We start from the raw sequence: 20,694 nt of genomic DNA, 5'->3' as shown, positions 1-20,694 counted from the left end.
TATGTATATGTATAGTATGTCGATATGTATATATTTGGGTTTACAAGGATTTCAATGAAGAAGAAGACATTGACAACTAAAACATTATATTTAATATACTTGTAGTAGTATTTAAAAAAAGAATTATTCTTAAAACCTTATATATCTTTTTGCTTAATTTCATATAATATTTTAAATTCATATAATACTAGAGCAAGTACCCGTGCGTTGCAGCGGTGAGATGGTGGGGTGATACCTAGGTCATAGAGTATGATAGGTTATAGGAGTTGATATGTCATAGAATATAATAGTCAAATGCCTTAGCCATACAGGCTGCACTCTCAGATTTAAAAATTTGTCGAAGGTATATCGAATAAAATCTCTAATGAAAGAGCATAAAATTTTAAGAACATCCATACAAATTTTATAATTTATCGATGTACGGTTTTTGAGATAAAAGATTTTGAATGAATTGGAAGAATAAATGATTTATGGATGAAAGAGAAAAAAGATGATTGGTTGAGATTTAAGGAGAGAAAAAGAGTATTATAGTTATTTTAGATAAATATAGAATAGATAGGAAAAACATTTTAGGAAAATACTTAAAATCAATATTGAAAATTTCAAGTTCAATGTTGAAAATTTAAAGAAAATCTGCTTTATAATATAGTATAGATATATATTCTTTGAAAAAAAATAGTTTTATTTAATCTTGGGTATATATAAAATAAAATATATAAAAGTTGTGAAAGAAGTATGAAAAAGGTATCATTGTTAGTGAATGTGAAAGAGCTGGATGAGGAGAGAAAAATTGTTGGTTATACAAAAGAGGTGTGGAAGAGACGTGAATAAAGGCCCCATTGGGATAGGCCTTAGCAAACTTGGATTTGCAAATTGTTTGTAACAATAGGATTAATGCACCTGCAGATCATATTGAAACACAGCTTACACACTAATCTTTACAACTGACTGACTAGCGAGTACTGAGTAGTGGTGATGGTGACTAGTGATGATGAAAATTGTAGTGGTGCGAATGCAAAAAGTAGCGAGACAAAGGTTTGAAGTCACAAACCAAAAAGCATATCCAAAGCAAAACTCGTGTAAATCTATCTCGTGTACATATTGTCAAGGAACAAAAAGGCACAAGATGACCCTGTGATTCTGTGAATGTACAAGCCATAAAATTCTCATGACCAACCATAATATAACAATTTTATGGTCACCAAAATAAAAAAAAATGCTCCCAAAAAACGCTTCATCAAAAGCTCTAATAGCACCAACAATCTCATAAGAATGATCAACAAATACTGAAATTGGACTCTGTATGCATGACATACCCTACCCATAAGGGTACTATTTTTTAATCCTCCTTGGGGCTTTTTGACCCGTATACACTAAGACTATCATCACTTAATCAAAAACCGTGAAAAACACAGGCCTCATCTCCCATAGATTTGCCAAATGACTAGACTCACCACACAAATGATATCCATAACTCACACTATGATAAAATCCAGGCAAATCTATTGAACTCTCTTGTCAAGCGAAAAATTCTTTTGATGGTGGTTTCCATAGACCATCAAGGACTGGGACTTCAAGGGTTCTCGAGTGTGGATTTATAAAGAATTGAGGGCACAAATCAAAATTTGAATACAGGTGTATACATCACGTGGCAGCTGCTGCAGCTGATGCCTTCTCTAACTTCTCTTTCTCAATCTCAGCTCTTCTCTGATCAGCATGCTGAGCAACACCATTTGCTAGTGCCTGATAATGGAAATCAAGTGTCTGCGAGAGGTTTTGGAACCTTACTTGATCTGAAGCTTGCAAGGCTATACATTCAAGACATCAAAATAAACAAACAAAAGATCATTGTCAGGCAACTAATCTTGATAAGATATGAAGTAGAGGTGGCACAATGGTCGAGCCCGCAAGTTGACTACAAAATGGTTAACAAGGGGATCTTTTAGTGCTGTTCAATTTGGGTTGTGCTTTGTTGATCAACAAACAGCTTATTATCCTTTTCTTAAAGTTTATATTAACATTTAATTTATTAAATTACAAAAAAAAATACAAGACTGTTATTTTTTTAAAATTTTAAAATCAAAAGATTTAGGAGGTTGTAGGCACTTGAATATAATTAACATAACGTTCAAACCTTTCATCCCATCTGGCTCGCTTCCTTTATAGTCAAGTTTTCAAGTTTACCAGTTTGGCACATTATTTAATTGACCCATTTTTAAGTGAAGAGGTAGAAATTGCGCAATCTACTTACAAGGGGGTTCCTTCGATAAATAGCTTAGATGTAATTAAAAAATTGTAGTTTCAAAGACAACATCATTATAGAAGTTTTGTCTTGAGCCTATCGAATATGTACTTTTAATAAACGTTATTGTATTTCGTATAATAAAGTCAAACCTCGAATTGGTCAACATGTTGACTTGGTCAAGCTTGAATTGGTCAACACTTTGACTTGGTCGAGCCCGACCCGGTCAAGCTCGAATGGGCTTCTGAGTTGGGCTCGGTCCATGAAATTCGAGGTCCGTCTAGTCCATTAGTTTTAGTATAAATAGAGATTAAACCTTATGTTTAAGGTGAATCTTCTAGTCATTATATTTTCGTGTTTAGGGACTTGGTATTTACTTGTAATTGCATTTATCGAAGTAATATACAGTTCCAGTTTATTCATATTGGTATTCGTGTTGTTGATTGCTAGTGTATAAGATTTTCCGCACTTATACATTAGATACTTAATCTCGTTAGGTCCGGTGACAAAGGGACTTTCAATTGGTATCAGAGCTACCGGTGGTATTCTATTGGTTCGGGATTAAAATTTCGACAAAGATTGTTTACACTCGATTCTCCAAGGTTTTCATTTCGGTCAAGACTCTCACGCTCCACTCGAGCTCCACCTATCAAGCTCGACCTCGTCCTTTGACCAAGTCAACCTTGACCTTTGACCAGTCAACCTCGACCAAGACCAACTTGATTCCGATATTTGTTGTTCGATTTTGTTTTGGCCATAACTTTCAAACCGTAACTCCGTTTCTGACGATTCAAGCGGCCACGAATTCGTAAAAGAGTCTACTTTTCAATGATTATGGGAACATTATTCGAGCTTGACTATGTCGAGTTTGACTAGGTCGAGGTCGAGCTTGTGGCTCTCTTGAGTTTAAGTTTGGTTTCTGTTAATCAAGTTTTTGAACTTGTAAGCTTGAATAATCTTTGGTTCTTGCATACGATCTTCTGAACTTGTAATCTTACTTAACTTTTGGTCTGAAATTGTTTGATCTTTGAACTTGAAAAACTTTCTTGAAGTTTTGGTTCAATTTCTGTAATTCAATCTTTGGATCTAAAAACTTGAGCAATTTTAGGTTTCATTAATCTCAAGAATGGATCAAAAGTTGTTGAGTCGATTAATGGAGATGGAACATGTTGTGGGTAAATCCACATCTCCTCCGAAATTGCTAAGGATTGAGGAATATCCATCATGGAAGACTCGTTTTGAAAACTATCTAAGATGGACAGATGTTCGTATGCTGATTTGCATAAAGGATGGTTTTAATCAAGCAACCGTAAGTTTTGCCGATGTAAAAGAAAAGGCAAAATGGACCGCATTTTCTGATGACGACAAACGAATGTTCGAGGCCGAACACAAGGCATATGGTTGTATTACTATGTGTCTGCCTGAGGACATTATGCACACTTTTGAGCAGGAATCATACTTTACGTCAAAGGAACTTTGGGATGCCTTGGCTAATAGGTAGATGACGTAGTGAAGAAGGGAAAACAAGAACTTCTGAAAGCTCAGCACTTGGTTTTCAAGGCGATGAAAAATGAGACACTTGATGAGTTGGTGAATAGGTATTACCATCTCATGACGGAGATGAGAAATCATACTGTGACTCTAACGACCGTTGAAAAGAATGAGAAATTCCTAGATGCCTTACCATCTCAATGGGACTTTTATTCGGTGTTGATCAAACGTGACCCTACGTATGCTCAGATGACTCTTGATACGGTGATAGCGCATTTGAGGGGGTTTGAGTTGAATATTAAGAAACGAGAAACTCAAATGGATGTCATACAAAATCCGAAGATTTATCGAGCTAAGAAGCCAAATACGGTTGAATCATCTGGGTCAAGAGCAAGTGCTTTCTTTTCAAATTCTGTTGAGCAAACTGAGATGTTAGGAGATGAGAATAGTTATTGCTTTGTTGCTGCTTCGACCGAGAAGAATCAAGTTTCATCAGATTTAGTTGGAGGTTCTCAAAGGACTTTAAAGACTATGCCCAAGTGTCAAATCCGCTGAAAGTCATGTTAGTTTGTTGGCTGCTTTCATGACTTCTTACGAGGCATTGATCTCTCGAAATGTGATAGACCCGGAGTTGGCTGATCTAGAATATGAGCAATTGGATCCTGATGATCTTGAAGAAATGGATCTCAAATGGCAATTGGCTATGGTTGCTCGTAGAGCTAGAAGATTTATGGGGCGTACTGGAAGAGACTTGACGAATGGAAAAGTAAAGTATGATAAAACTAAGGTTAAGTGCTATAACTGCAATGGATTCGGTCACTTTGCTAGAGAGTGTCATCGACCGAAACAAGAGGCAACCACAGTTTCTCGAAACCAAATCAAATTGCAGGAAATCAAACTTCTGGGGCTTCTACTGGATCTAAAGCTTTGGTTGCGCAAGAAAAAGCTGAAAAGTTTGATTGGAGTACTTTTGTAGATGAATCGGGTAACTCAGCCAATGCTTTTATGGCTGAAATTGTTGATCATGTGGCATCAGCTGAAGAAGAGGCACCTAAGTCAACAGAATCAGAATTTTCTTCTGAAAATAAGGTTATTGGAAGTACTAGTGAAAAGAATGGTGGAGGAGAAGTCTTTAAGCTAAATATTGTTAAAGGATTAAAAATTGAAGAAGCCATTGGCTATATGGCTCGAGTTTCTGCTCCAGAAGACTAAAAGGTACTTTTCAACTTTAACTTTATTGCTGATATCTGTGCCATGTATGTTAATTTGTCTAAAAGAAATGAGAGCTTGACTAGACTCAATGATGAATATGCTTTAGGAATGCAAGTTATTCATAATTTACAAGAAGAAAACTCTATCTTTTGAGAAAGAATTAAAGATTTAAAGTCAAAAATGAAAGAAGATGAAAAAGATCGTACTGTTTTGTCAGCTAAAATTTGTGGGCAAGATCAAATCATCGATCTGGCTACAACAACTTTTGAAAACAAAGTTAAAGAATTGAGCACAACTCAAAAGGAATTAGTTGAGGCAAATGCTCAAATTACTGCTTTAAAACTTAAGATAGATGATCTTCATTTGAAACAAAAGAAGATAGATGCTTTTGAACCATTACCTAACAAAAAAGGGAAGAATGGGTTGGGTTATGGTGAAGTAGAACCTCCTTTTAATGACAATTATTCTTTTCTCAAAACTGATGAAATAGAGTTGAATCCAGTTAAGCCTAATGATTTTTCAAAGATAGTAAGAACTACTGAACTTCTTGAGGTTTCGACTTCTAAGGAAGTTAAGTCTAATGAGTCAAAGTCAGTGGTTCTGGTTCTGGTTCTGGGTGAGACAATTCCGACAAGTGATAAGTCAATTGAAGATGATAAGTTGGTTAAATCTCACTCAATCCCAAGTGAGATTCATGAAACTGTGAAGAGTTCGTTTTCAAATTTAGAAAAACCTAAAACGATCACTGTTTTTACCTTAAAAGGAAAGTCTCAAGTATTTACTGAAAAAGAATTTAGTCTAGTTAGTTTTAATCCTGACAAAATTGGTAAGGTATGGTGTGTTGGAGAAAACGAAGTTTTGTACTTAACTCCACCATCTAAGTTACCTAGAAATGTACATTTTGAAGGAAAGTAGTAAGAAAGTTTCCTGAGACATCGAACTCTTCATCGTCTGGCTCAACCGATGGTCTTAAGGTTTCTCAAAAGAAACCAGTTGAGCAAATGATCTGTTTTAAGTGTCGTGAAAAAGGACATGTAGCAAGTATTTGTCCTTACAAGAAAAGTAGTGACCCACCAGACCAGTCTGTGACTGTTCCAACTTCTGCAAAAGTTGAATCCAAAAAGAAAATTGATGGGTTAACTAGTGGTTTGGGTAAAAATTTGAATCAAGGAGTCATTATAAAAAATCAACCGCAGGTTTATACTAAAGGTAATGTGTCAGTTGGAACTAGCACAAGCAGACCTATAACACCGTTAAGGGGGAGAACTTCTCAACAAGTTCGTCCTCCAACAATGGTTCAGAATCGACCTCCCGTACATCACTATGTGACAAGTGCCCCTTTGCCTCACCAAATTAGAAATGAACTTAGTGATTTGAGAACTTCTACTAATTATTGGGTCCCCAATAAGAAGTGATCTTTTGTTTGATTGTGCAGGAACAGTTAAGGAGAGCTATCAGTAAGTGGTATGTAGATAGTGGCTGTTCTCGGCACATGACAGGGGAAAGGGGGTTACTGTGTAAATTTGTAAAATGGTGGAAACATTACTGGGATAGGAAATGTTTCTAATGGCAAGATTACGTTAGAAAAAGTGAATTATGTTGAGCAACTCAATCACAATTTAACGAGCGTCTCTCAAATTTGTGATAAAGGAAATGCAGTACATTTTAATGTGACTGAAGTTGTGGTACTCAAGCCGGGATTTGTGATACCTGAAGATTGGATAGTTATGCGAGCACCACGGGTTAAAGATACATCATGGATATGAGTGTTGATGATCCGGATATGGATGCTACATGTTTGTTATCTAAAGCTTCTAAGTCCGATTCAGTTCTTTGGCATCGTAGGATGGCTCACTTGCATTATAGAAAAATGAACTATCTAAAAAGAAACGGTTTAGTGCCATTGAAGAATTTTGTGTCTGAGGATAAATGTGTTTCGTGTTTGAAAGGGAAGCAACATAAGAAGCCTCGTAAATTAAAGACAGTAAATTCTATTGAAACTTCGTTTGAACTTCATATGGATCTGTTTGGACCTATCCATGTGAAAAGTGTAGGTGGTAAACATTATTGCTTGGTCGTGACAGATGATTATTCTCGTTATTCCTGGGTATTTTTCTTAACTTTGAAAAGTGAGACGGTAGGTGTTTTGATCAACTTTTTCACTGAAGCTGAGAATGTGTATAATACGAGGATTATTTGATTATGATGTTGTTTTTATCCCGTTTACTGCTTCTATGTCTGTGGATGCAGGTTTTTCAGGAATTGATCCAAAGTGTCTTTTACAGAATGAAGATGATGGAGTTGTTCCAAGATCAAGCATACCGATTTCATTGTCTGACTCTACTGAAAGTGGATCTCCTCAGCCGGTACATGATAGTTCGTCTTCTAGTGGGACGTCTGGACCTTCTGATAATGTTGGATCTCCTTCATTTGAAGCTATGGAAAATGAAGATGAGTTCGAAGGTGAGGTTCCATTTGGGACTTACGGGAATTATCGTGTGCATAAGGATCATCCTCTTTCCAACGTTATTGGGAGTTTGGAAGAAGGAATGCAAACTCGATCAAGTCTTACAAGACAAACTAGTAACTAGTTTGTATGCTAAGGTCAAGGATAAGGGAGATTTTAATGAATGTATGTATAACTGTTTCATTTCACAAGTCGAGCCGAAAAATGTTTAAATGGCTTTGAAAGACAATTCGTGGGTGGAAGCTATGCAATAGGAGTTATCTTAATTTGAGAAGTTAGGTGTGTGGCATTTAGTTGATTTGCCTGACGGTGAATATCCGATAGGTACTAAATGGATGTAAAAGAGATGACCGAGGTGTTGTAGTGAGAAATAAAGCAAGATTAGTTGTGAAAGGTTGTGCACAATTACCGGGGATTGATTATGATGAAGTGTTTGCACCGGTTGCTAGGTTGGAAGCAATACGTTTGTTTTTAACTTTTGCATCGAATCAGGGCTTCAAAGGTTTTTCAACTTAACGTAAAGAGTGCTTTTCTTTATGGTGAAGTCTAAGAACAAGTGTATGTTGATCCACCACCAGGGTTTGCTGATCCAGAATATCCGGATAGGGTTTATCGATTAGACAAGGCCTTGTATGGATTGCATCAGGCACCTAGGGCTTGGTATGAAAAATGGTCAAAACATCTTTTGGAGAATGGTTTTGAAAAAGGGCAGATTGATGGCACTTTATTCATTAAGTGGAAGAATAGGGATTTTCTGCTTGTTCAAGTATATGTCGATGATATCATTTTTGGTTCATCTAATGTTAGCATGTGCAAGGACTTTGAAAGGGTGATGAAAAGTGAGTTTGAGATGAGTGCAATGGGGGAATTAAGTTTCTTCTTGGGGTTGCAAGTTGATCAGAAAAAGGACGGCATCTTTATCCATCAAACGAAGTATGTGAATGATATCTTAGAAAGGTTCAAGACGACGGATGCAAAATCAACTGCTACTCCTATACCGGTCAATCATCAACTTGGAGCTGTTGTAGATAGTGATGAGGCTGTTGATCCAACTCTTTATAGAGCGATGATAGGTTCTCTTATGTATCTAACAGCTTCTCGCCCTGACATTATGTTTGCTGTTTGTATTTGTTCTCGATTTCAGGCTGATCCACGACCATCAATTTTTTTTTTTTAGAATTTGCAATTTTGATTATGTTTAGGTTCCGAACTTGTCTGAATATTGAACTTGTAAACTCTTTTGAGTTTAGGTTCGATATTTTGATCAACTTTGGATTCTAATTTATTACTTTTCGAATTGTCAAGAACTTGTAATTTTGATTTAGTCTTGGTCTAAGCTTGTTGGAATATTGAACTTGTAAACTCTAGTTTTGGTTCGATTTCTGTAATAAAGCAATAGACTTTAAAACTTGATCAACTTTAGGTTCTAAATTTAGACAACTCGAATCAATGACGACTAAAGGTCTATCCTTTATAGAAGATACCGAGAAAACTTAGAGGTAATTCAACAACGGATAAAAAAGGTTGTTTTGGCAAGAAGCTACTGGGTTATCTCTTGATTGTATACATGAACAACTGTGTCATGATGTTGTTTTGGCAAGGAGCTACTGGGTTATCTCTTGATTGTATATGTGAACAATTGTGTCATGATGTTGATATATCAATGAGCTACTGTGTTATCTCTGGATTGCATATGTGAACAACCGTTGGATAAAGATGAGAATGGGAGATGTGTTGTAACCAAAAACAAACATATAGGCTGTTTTAAGAATTTTGTAGAGAAAAGGAGGGATAAAAAATCAAAGCTTCCATGTTTTTTGTGCAAAATTCTTGGATGTTCGTAGCTATGAAGATCATGGTGTCTCGACAGGGTTTAGTCATGGTATCTTTTTGGTTTTGAATCTGTGTGACATGTGTCCGACCTAGTTTTTGGATCAAAGGCGCCTAATTTAAGATTAGGTGATTCAAATGTGTTTGGGATTTTGTCAAAAAGATTTTGTGATAAAGTTAATCATTTGTAGCCGAGTAATTGAAAATCAAACCCATGGTTGTAAATCTCAGTTATCTCGGCCGATATATCCCCGATATATCGCTTATCGGTGGTCGACCGAGCCACCGAGATAATATATTCCCGATAAATCCGATATGTCTCTGATATATCCCCGATATATCGCTTATCGGTGGTCGACCGAGACGATACCGAAAAGCGATATTTACAACCTTGATCAAACCTTTATTTAATGCCAATGATGTAGAGATGATTAATCCGGTGACTAGTGAAGAGGTTGCAGATTAAATGGTTCTCTGTGTATTTTGGAGATGCTTACCTTGAGGGGGAGATTTGATATGAAAGACTTTAGGTGATTGGTGGATTCATGAAGATACAAGACAAAGTTAGACACTATTGGTTAAAGACATGGATCTTGTGAGTGTTGTATATCTGAAATTCAAGTTACAGAATTTCTTATCATTGTGAGAGCTGATTAAATTCGATGCTGATTGTTGGAGATTCAACTTCTTTAACATATGTCGGTTAAGCTTGAAGATCAAAATAGATTGAGCGATGATATTTTGCATAATGTCTGAAGTGATGATATCCGAATTGCATGAGGAGGCAATGATGTCTGTATTACTTTAAAGTGATGATGTTTGGCATGATAATGTTGCTTGGAGCTTAATTTGGAGGTTACTGTTTAAAGGGGAATTACAATTTGTGTATTGGATTTGTTAGTTGTCATAAGGATACGGAGATTTTGCAGTTTGAAGATCAATGTGCATCGTATGAAGATCAAGTCTTACCGAAAGAAGACATAATATTATTAGTTAACGAAAATTTGTTGATTGCAGATTTTTTAACTAATGATTGTCATAAGTGATAGCAATAGTCAAGGAGTGCTTGATTGGGCATTTCTGTTACTATTTCTATGCATTACAAGTGAAGACTTTGAAGATCGATTAAAACTTCTAAATGCTGATGTCAAGGGGGGAGTCTGTTAGTGCATTTCCGGGTGACAACATCATTATAGAAGTTTTGTCTTGAGTCTATTCAATATGTACTTTTAATAAACGTCATTGTATTTCGTATAATAAAGTCAAACCTCGAATTGGTCAAGCTAGACCTAGTCAAGCTCGAATTGGTCAACACGTTGACTTGGTCGAGCTCGACCTGGTCAAGCTCGAATGGGCGTCTGAGTTGGGCTCGGTCCATGAAATTCGAGGTCCGTCTAGTCCATTAGTTTTCGTATAAATAGAGATTAAAACTTATGTTTAAGGTGAATCTTCTAGTCATTATATTTTCGTGTTTAGGGACTTGGTATTTACTTGTAATTGCATTTACCGAAGTAATATACAGTTCCAGTTTATTCATATTGGTGTTTGTGTTGTTGATTGCTAGTGTATAAGATTTTCCGCACTTATACATTTAGATACTTAATCTCATTAGATCCGGTGACAAAGGGACTTTCAAGCAACAAAGCAATTTGTATAATACATCAGCCAGCAACGTGGTCCGATAGCCGCTAGTTATCAAATTACTGCCACCAACTCCTTACGAGACTCACCCACAGTCTGCTATCGGGGATTGCCCGTAGTTTAGAAGACTTAAAAGTCTGGCCGAGAAGAGAGACTCGACACAGTTGTGCTAATGTTGCCAGATAGAACAAAGGAAAAAACAGAAATGCTTTAAGAAATGGCATTCGTATTTGCAGATGAAGGTTACCTTTTGCAGTATCCATAAAGAAAACAAATGGATCCACTTCATCTATAGGTGATTGCAAGTCCTCGTCATCACTGAAGTCATCATCAGAGTCATCATCGTCATCATCAGCCGGACGAAATGACTTCGCCTGGAGATATATATATATATACATATTCAGTTCACCAACAGGTATATCGGATTTCATTTTAGTGTCTCCAAATTCTAAATGGTGACGTTATAAGTTATCTCTTTTAAATATATAGAGACATGACAAACCTGTGCAGCCAATCTCTGAAGTCTCAAGCTATCAGCTTCATCTCCATCCTCTCCATCAAATCCCATATTGTCGGATTCATCATCTTCATCGTCATCAGTTTCCAAACCATCATTCATGTCATCATCATCTTCAGGCTCTTCCTTTGCAGCTTCTGAGCAATATAAGATAGACTACAATAAGACATTAAACCTATAGTAACGACAAACAAGAAATTTCTTGTTTTATCATTGGTCTTTAACAGTACAATCGATTCCAAATTAGCACCTGCTACTTGATCCTTGTAGGCAACAAGCAGCTCCAGTGTTGCCTTAAAAACACGTTCCAAGGCCTCGCCAGGTAACTGGTCAGGGGGAAGCTGAAGCAGAGACGTCAAACCCAAACAGCACACTTTCTTATCATGTTCCCTTCAAAAAACCCATGACATCAGTTAGAAGTGGCAAAATGAGGTCAGGTAAATGAGTGAAAACAGTAACAATCAGAGATCACCCCAATTGACCTTTTATGTTTTTCGGTTATTGTTTTAGCACAACCCATTTGACCCATTATTTACCATAATCAGCTAGTTTCTGCATGATAAAATGGGTCCAGATAGCATTCAATTGGTAGTAACAATCAGGAATTGCACCAATCGACCTTTTATGATTATGATTAGTGTTTTAGCTCAATCCAATCGACCCACTATCAAGTATAAACCAATATCAGTATATATAAATGGTTCCAAATTGCATTTAATTGGTGTAGTGATACACTCTATAAGAAGTCTTAGAAAACGAGAAATATCAACAAAAACGGAAGCTGTGGCCTCAACATGTGACCTGAATAACCAAAAGAAGATGGTTAACTACCTCTTAAAGTTTGCCCGCACACCACTCTTCTTAGTTTGTTGCAACATCTGGAACCAAAGATTAAAAACTTCTGTGGCGACACCAAGCTTTTGCAATATGTTGAGTGTCAAAGAAGCATTATAGTAAAGAGCATCAGCAACCTACATAAGATAACAATCTAGAATCAAGAAACGAAACATTAAACATAATAGCATCCTATGAAGTATCAACTGGCTCTGCACTGCACTCCACCCCGTTCAACTTCTTAAAGCACTACGAAAGGATACAAAACTTGGCTACTTACAACTTGGACCAGAAGACATTTCAAGTAGGGTCTCTCTGCTATCCGCAAACGCTCTACTGTTAGTCTAATATATGGTTCCACCCAGTGGTCCACCTGGCCCCTGCAGTTCTGAAACACTACTTCGATAAGCTTAGGTGCAGGTTCAATGTCACTGTCCTCCAAGTTTTTATCATTCATTACCTGGCACAACATATAGAGAAATAGCTAATTAGAGATATAAAAATTACATCTTTTCAACTAGGCTACCTGTTAAAATTTTCAGCTAGGAACCGGAAATTAAAATTCACTTCGAATTTTGGACAAAATTCCAAGCGTATACCTGTTAAAACTTAAAAGTATATATAGTAATATTATTTAGAATCAATTTAGTGTCTTAGTTCGAGATTTATTGCTAAACAGTCGTTGGAGGATCATGTAAGCAAGTTTACTACACAATTTTAGAAACAGGTTCATCAAAAGCATGTAAAGTTGTAGTTGGGCTTCATCGAGTGTAACAATCATGAAAAACTACTAATTAGGATCAACACATTCTTTAAAGATTAAAAAACAGAAAAGTTAAAAAGCCATATCCAAAAGGCAAAACTATCTTGATAATAACATACATTCGAAAGCACATTCCACAAACTTTGTTGGTAGTCTGGCTGCTTGCATGTCAGATAATGCACTGTACTCCTAGATATATAATTGTCCAATGGGACAAGGATATCTGCACCATAAATAAAGAAAAAAAAAGTACTAACAAATAAATACAACTTTCGATGGTACAGGTATGAAGATATGTTTATACAGACAAGAATGATAGCATAGTTTTCATCTAAACAGGATAAGAGAAATGAACATACTCGGGAAAAAATCAATAGCCCAATCAGCAAGTGCTTCTAACAGCAGTGGCCAAAGACTCCACATATCCATGGATATTGTTGGTGAAAAAAAGGTCATGTACGATACGATTTCTAGAACTTCTTCAAAGACATCTGCAACAGTTTGTAAAAGAGCTATGAGTGAACAAAGCGGACTTTATATAATCTGGGGATGCATATGTTTGTGGTAGGTAGCCATGTGTAATAAGCATAGGCAATTTGCCGGTTCATGTTCATGGTTTATGCTTACAAGTGTATACATATATATGGAAAGGGTGAAAAGTCTGACTGGGCTATATATGCGGCAAAAGGTCATCTCCAATGTATGCATCAAAACACCAAAATGGTATATAAAATCTGGTACTTACAAACAAGAACTAAGACACCAAACTTGGTGTTACACACACTATTCATCACATCATATTAGTTTAACACTCTTATTTACTAAATAATTAACATAAAACAAAATAAATATAATAAGCTCATTGAGATCTTTAGAAAACTGTACAACATCGACCACTGTTTAATAAGTTATTTATCAATCAGTTATGATCTTCGTTAAATATTTACATTAACTAATATAAAATTAATTTTTTAAATAGTTATGAGAGAAACAAAGTTTTTCACAGTAATGTTACCTTGGCCATCAGTGGTAAGCATTCGGCGCATTATAGGTAGTAAAGTTGGCTCAATGTGTGCAAAAATATGAGGAAGCCTGCTCACTGATTCAAGAATTGTACTAATTGCACGTAAACAGCCGGCAGCTGCCAAAGCACCAGGATCATCTGCTTCTTCATCAGCTTCGGAGGTATTGATACACTTCCAAAATGCAGCAGCCTATTACATCCACATACAAAGTTAAATCGGGAGAGAAAACTTTATACAAATGCACTTTATACTTTGATTTTGATTGGCAAAAATAATTACCAGACTCTGGCACAAGCCAAGAGCGTAGGGTGCCATCTCCTCTCCAAACTTGTCAACAATAGTCTCAAGGGTGAACACCAAATCCTCATTTTCAACTTCATCCATTAACTTAAAAAAGTCTGAAAGACAACCATGTTTGAAAACTTTAGTATATTACATGACTTCAAGAAGTAAAAACAACTCGATGCACATACCGTCAAGTAGCTGTGGAAGTATTGGCCTGATTTCGCTTAGATCTGTTCAGATTATAATACATATTCACTATTTTTACAATCTGGATGTTCAAAACAAAAAAACCAAATCAACAAAACCAACTAGATGTGGTATTTGTTTTTTTTTACCTTTGCATGATTCAACAAAAGAACGCAATGCAAAAACAGAATCAACGCGAACAGGAAGCTCAGGGTCACGCATCCCAGCAACAACACTTTGTAGTGCTTTGCGGAAATTATTTGGGTCAGAGAAATTAACATGTGCATACTGCCCTGCAACCCATGCAGCCTGACATTCAAAAATATTACTTTAGATTAAAGTTTCCACCAAATAGAATAAAGAGTCTTACAATATCATAACTAACAAATAAGTATCGAAACTGTACAATAGAAACTTACTTTGGCTCTGAGATGGCCTACAGGACTGGCAAACTCCGGGAAAACATGCTGCACTAACATGGGCTCGAGCTCAGATTTATATGGTTCAGTCTGTTTCAGTTTATCACACAGTGCTCCAATAGCAAGAAGTGCACCATCCTTTTGCCGATAAGGCTTAAACTCACCTGATACTGCTTCGTACCTACCCAATAGAAGACAATAATTATAATTTTAAAAGTATAGATATTACCAGGTTTTCATGCAACATATTGTCTGCTTTGAAGAAGATAAGGATTACCTATTAAAAATCTCCACAATGAAGAATATGAACTTTTGAAGGTTCTCCTTTCCACGTTTTCTTACCAACTCACTCACAAAGTCCATTGCTGCAGTCCTTGGACTGTATAGATCTTCAATAATATCTGCAGTCCATTGCCAGAATATATTGTAAAGAAAAATATCAAAACAAAAGGGGTCAAATGTGCTACAAATTTCTCAGGGTGAGTTTTGAATGCATCCAATCTCCTAAAATATTTTTATTCAAATGAGTACATGATTATTCAAATAATAAAACTTCTGTAATCATATTTAACCAGATCTTTACTTGTAAACAATGTTAAACTTCAAGCAGAGATTGTTTTGGGCCAAATAGACACATGCCAAAGACGTAACTTATACCAGTTAACCAACCTACCCAATCTGCCATCTTATCACCTCTGATGGGGAAAAATCCTTTTATGAAAAACTTACCATAACCCTTCCTCACATACTCATGCGGATCTTCCTCCCAAAGGGTTTGATCATTGTCATTGAAGCACATAAGTGGAAAAATTATCTCAAAAAGAACAACATCAAGTCTTGGTTGCAGCAGATTGTACATTGTAGTCTTGGAAATACTGCAGCATAGATGAACAGGTTAACAAGAAATGTCATATAAATCACTCAGCAAAAAGCAGTTAATAAGGAAACAAAAAACAACTTGAACTTTAGCTGGAAAATTACAACATAAAGATAAGCAGCAATACTAGAACTTTCGTTCATATAAAACAACTGAACTGTATGATTAGACTAATAATACGAAATATACCTGTTGCTCAAGTATTGCAAAATAAGATTGGTGACCCTGTCAGGTAAATAGTCACCAATACGAATTGCATTCAACAAGTTAAGGTGACACTCCAAAATTTTCCCAGCATAATTTTTCTGGAAGTGTTGTGCAAAAGCTTTGTTCTCTGGATTTTGCAATTTTAAATCTCCAAACCTGGAGAAAAAAAAATAAGTGACATGTTAAAAGATTCTCAAAGCTTACCCATTGAAGTAACATTTGACCCATTACTCACCGAGTGTAGAGGCGATTTAATATATGGACTGTCCACTTTTTTACCTTCCACCAACCCCATGACTTGCGGAGCTCTGGATCGGTTGGTTGACCCTCTGATGGAACGGGCCTCTCCAACATATTCAAAAAAAGAACCATCCAAGCATTGAACACATTTGGGTCAAACAAATTCTTTGGAATCTCCAGCTGAATGACATCAAATTCCAACTTTAAATTATAAACTAAACTTTCAAGAAATTCTAAAGCTACAACTACAATAAGCCAGTCATTTATGGACTTTTCATTGTTGAGGGTATAAAAGTTGGTAAGAATATGCAGATATAATGACTCACATATATTGACGACCAGAATATTTTGCAGATCAGCTTAATCAGATCTGCTACTTCAATCGTCTGATTTCCTATCTGAACAAGCCTGCTGAATATATTTAGCAAATGAGGAAACGTCTCGTCAACAACATGGTAAACTGGAATCCTCTCCTCATCTGACTTGAACCTAAAAGGAGCAAGTTAAGGGAACAAATTGATCAGAACACAAAAGATCTAGGATAATCTATAATAAAATAAATAAAAAAACAAGGAATACACTAAAAAATGGGTGAGAGTGCCAGCTATTGTGTGTGACACAATAAAAACTACACTGCCAGCCTCATACATACAAAAAAGTAAATAAGTTATATACGAAGGTGTCTACGCTTATTAGATATATAATTCTTTACCAAAACACTTGATTTTAACTTTAACAGATAAAATAAGTATAAGATGCAAATCAAACTTCATATGCTCAAAGAAAGTTAGCTATGTCAAAGTCATATAGCTGATGAAGTAGATCCAAATGACAGCTGATGTTCACTTAGATTACAAAGAGAAACACACATGAGCATATGCACTCATGCACTTACATCCAAATTGTTTTCTATGTAGTCAATTTCAGTGGTATACCAGGTATTTCGGTTTTCGGTCCTCCACTGGTATACCGGTACAGATTTCTGTCAAAAATTTTGGTACCGAGATTTTCGGTGAAATTTACCAAAATCTCACCGAAATCGGTCAAATTTCAGTCCAAATTTGGGTGGAATTTCGGTGGTATACCAGCTTTTCAGGTTTTTAGATATTTTGATTAAGTATTAACTTAATATAATTTCTATTTGTGTATAATTGCAATTTATTTGGTATATATATAATTATATATAATATTTAGCATAATATTAAAATTACCGAAATACCACCGATACACCACCAAAATAATCAATATTTCAGATATCGGTCCTTGACCGAAACACTGAAATTTTGGTCCTTAACTACTTAGATTGTTTTACTGATATATAAAAAAAGGAGTCATAATAATGGGACATGGAACTAGGCAAGTGTTGGTATAAGCAAGTGTAAAGAAGAAAAAACTGCATTTTAGTGTCTCCATATCCCAGCTATGAAAAGGATGGCAGGACGCATACAGACAAGTGCATGGTGTTCTTATATATTAGAAGTATGAACAATTTGGAAATACGTAGTGAGTGCTTAGGTTTAAAGTTTTCAAGAATCTTACAATGTCCAAAGAAGATCACATGACAAAAAGATATAACTAAAGCAAACTTTCTCATCTAATACAATAAAACCTGGCATACTTGTAGTATCACATTGAGCACAAAAGGAACATTAGCGGAAAAATCAATGACAATTAAAAAACAAAAAGATATAGAACAACATTGACAAAAAGAGATCAAAAATCAAAATATAAAGTTATAATAGCCATCATCTTCTTCATAGGCACATATGTAGCAGTAGTATATATGGGCATGTCCAAAAGCACCTGCACCTAGTAACAGGCTTCAAGAATTTGGAGATCTATGTCATAAACTACGAAGATCATATATGATGTACTTACTCATATTTCCTAGCAAGAATTCTAAGCACAAAAAGTGCTCCATAAACTTGCTGGTCTTGCAAATTATGTGTCACCCAATGCAAAAGTGCCGGCCATTGTTCGGGATAATCCGCATGGATTATTGTCTTCAAACACTCGCCCAACTGTGCCCTGTAAACAGCCACAACAACCGTATTCAGAACGAATGATGCAAATCAACAGAAACAGATGGAAAATCTCAATGAACCAGGATTTTACCTCAACAACGGAGGAAGCTGTGCAACAAAAACAAGGATGTTCTGCCTTACCAAATCCTTATCACTTGGCAAAATCTTGGATTGTTCACCTAGAATGGGATAATTTATGACATTTTCAAGCCAATACACACACACACACACAAACACTCATACTACGGTTAATCCTTGTAAAAAGAAGCCTTGAATAAAAGAGGAACAAAGGTTGACAGGTAACAGTGGTGTATCAATTTTTTAAGAAAAGAGATGATATCCTCATATTTCAGTATATATTATGATAATTATCCAACATAAAGGAAGTATGTTGAACTTGAGCTAATAACAACAATCATGAAAATCCGCCATTTAACTCTTGGTCTAGTGGTCCAAAGAGAATGTAGAAGGCTATGCCTCTCAAAGGTCTTGCGTCAAAATGGCGTTTTATTACTAACTTGTGGAAAATTAGCCGCTAACAACTAACATTTGCCATTCAAAAAAATATATATATAAAAAAAATCATCCACTTATACGCAATGTTTTAAATACCGGTAAATACCGGCCGGTATTACCGGTACCGGAGACCACGCCGGTATTTTTCCGGTATTTTCACTATTCAATACCGGCCGGTATTTCCGGTATTCCCGGTATTTTCCGGTATTACCATACTGGTATTTCCGGTATTTTCAAAAAATAAATTTTGATTTTTTTAAAAAATTACTTTTATGATACTTTAATGTTATTTTATGTTATTTGTGAACTTTAAAACCTATATTTTGTTATGAAATACATATTTGGTATTATTTTTGAGTAAATTATAATTGCATTTTGAATATTTTTGTTAAATTGTAACAAGTTTTGTAGGATATTTACACAAAAAATATAATAAATTAAAAATAGTCGTACCGGCCGGTATTTCCGGTATTACCGATAATACCGGAAAATTTTTCCACGCCGGTATAACTAAAATACCGGTTTTTAAAACATTGCTTATACGGTGATAAATAAGCATATATATATATATAAAAGAAGAACCTGAATCATGGGGAGACCAATATTTAGCAATGAAGTTTTTAAAATGAATACTGGCAACCTGCCTAACACCAATTTCACAATTTCCATCCACAATTATTTGTAGCATCCTCACTAAATGCTGTGGCGTATACTGATACTGAAACCACAATAACAACAAATATATTAATAATAATAATTCAACAGCCAGCCAATACACACATTAATTAAATAACATTCTTCTAAAACATATTATTTCAATCAATCAATTATCCAATATATATATAGATCTTAAATAACATAATTCACAGATAATAAGTGATATATATATAAAGAAAGAGAGAGAGAGATACCTGATTGAGGGTATCTTCAGCAGCTTTGCGTTCAGCAGGATTGGGGCTAAGAGCTGCTTTTAGAACGATAGCAAGATTTGGAACATCCATCTCTTCTGTTTGTTTATCTATATCTATCTATCTATCTATCAGATAGATGAATAGATTTTCAGTTAGTTCACAAACAGATTGATTGATTCCTGTATTGTTTAGGGTTTTTTACACTAAATAGAATGAAGGCTGCCTGCTCTCTCTCCTCTCTCAAAACGTAAGACGAGTAATATAATAAACATAAATAAATTATTTTATTTTAATTGGTTTTATTTGTTTAGTTAAAATCGTTAGGGTTTAGTGAGCCACCACAGCATATCTCCACCTATTTTAAATTTAGAGAAAATTTTATTAGATCATCATGTGGTTTGCTGTATTATCATTTTTTTATCTTGTCGTTTGAATTTATTATTAGATCACCTTGTGCTGAAAATCTTCATCATTAGACCCCCTCTTCCAAATGGACGTTTATGTCTCGCCGTTACCCACCTCACGTATATACCACGTGAGGGTATTTACGTCTTTTGGCACCTCTACAGCCTATATACACCCTTTTTATTCTCATTTCCCTCCAAAACAATAAAAGTCTCATCTTTTTTCTTTCTCCCTCGTTTTTCCCCCCTTTTCTTCCCCCTTTTCAATTAGGGTTTCCAAATCAATTCCAATCATGGCTTTTTTTTGTTACTGTGGAAATCCAACAATTGTTCAAACATCTTGGACCCCTCTGAATCCTGTAGAAGTATCTATCAATGTTTAAGCAAGGTAATGATCATTTTTTTTTATTATTATTAATTTGTTCTTCAGTAAAAATCAACGATTTTTATAAACTTAAACTGATAATTTTTTGGTATAGGTGAATAATTGTGTGTTCTTTAGGTGGATTGATCCACCCATGTGTACCAGAGCTGTGGAGATCATACCTGGTTTATTAAGAGCAAAAAACAATCTTTAAACTTCATTGCATGCTCGAGAGAAAC

The 20,694-nt window shown here is 35.5% G+C and overlaps 1 protein-coding gene across 1 annotated transcript; it reads right to left on the bottom strand.

Moving 5' to 3' along the window:
* Positions 1-1,060: 1,060 nt before the first annotated feature.
* On the bottom strand, positions 1,061-19,929 carry LOC122611164 (importin beta-like SAD2). The gene is made up of 22 exons (XM_043784140.1): positions 19,688-19,929; positions 19,359-19,494; positions 18,352-18,439; positions 18,115-18,264; positions 16,563-16,725; positions 16,232-16,416; positions 15,979-16,152; positions 15,642-15,787; positions 15,190-15,313; positions 14,913-15,093; positions 14,643-14,802; positions 14,496-14,537; positions 14,302-14,420; positions 14,013-14,211; positions 13,357-13,488; positions 13,117-13,220; positions 12,515-12,694; positions 12,232-12,371; positions 11,651-11,790; positions 11,386-11,537; positions 11,131-11,257; positions 1,061-1,808 (listed from the first exon to the last, which is right to left on the bottom strand). Exons 1-22 carry the CDS (start codon positions 19,775-19,777, stop codon positions 1,645-1,647), a joined length of 3,096 nt encoding a protein of 1,031 aa, XP_043640075.1. The 5' UTR covers positions 19,778-19,929; the 3' UTR covers positions 1,061-1,644.
* Between the last annotated feature and the right edge of the window lie 765 nt (positions 19,930-20,694).

This window comes from Erigeron canadensis, chromosome 8 (genome assembly GCF_010389155.1).
Source record: "Erigeron canadensis isolate Cc75 chromosome 8, C_canadensis_v1, whole genome shotgun sequence".
Lineage (NCBI taxonomy): Eukaryota > Viridiplantae > Streptophyta > Magnoliopsida > Asterales > Asteraceae > Erigeron > Erigeron canadensis.
The sequence above is the reverse complement of the archived record's forward strand: the minus strand, read 5'-3'. Positions and strand labels throughout refer to the sequence as shown.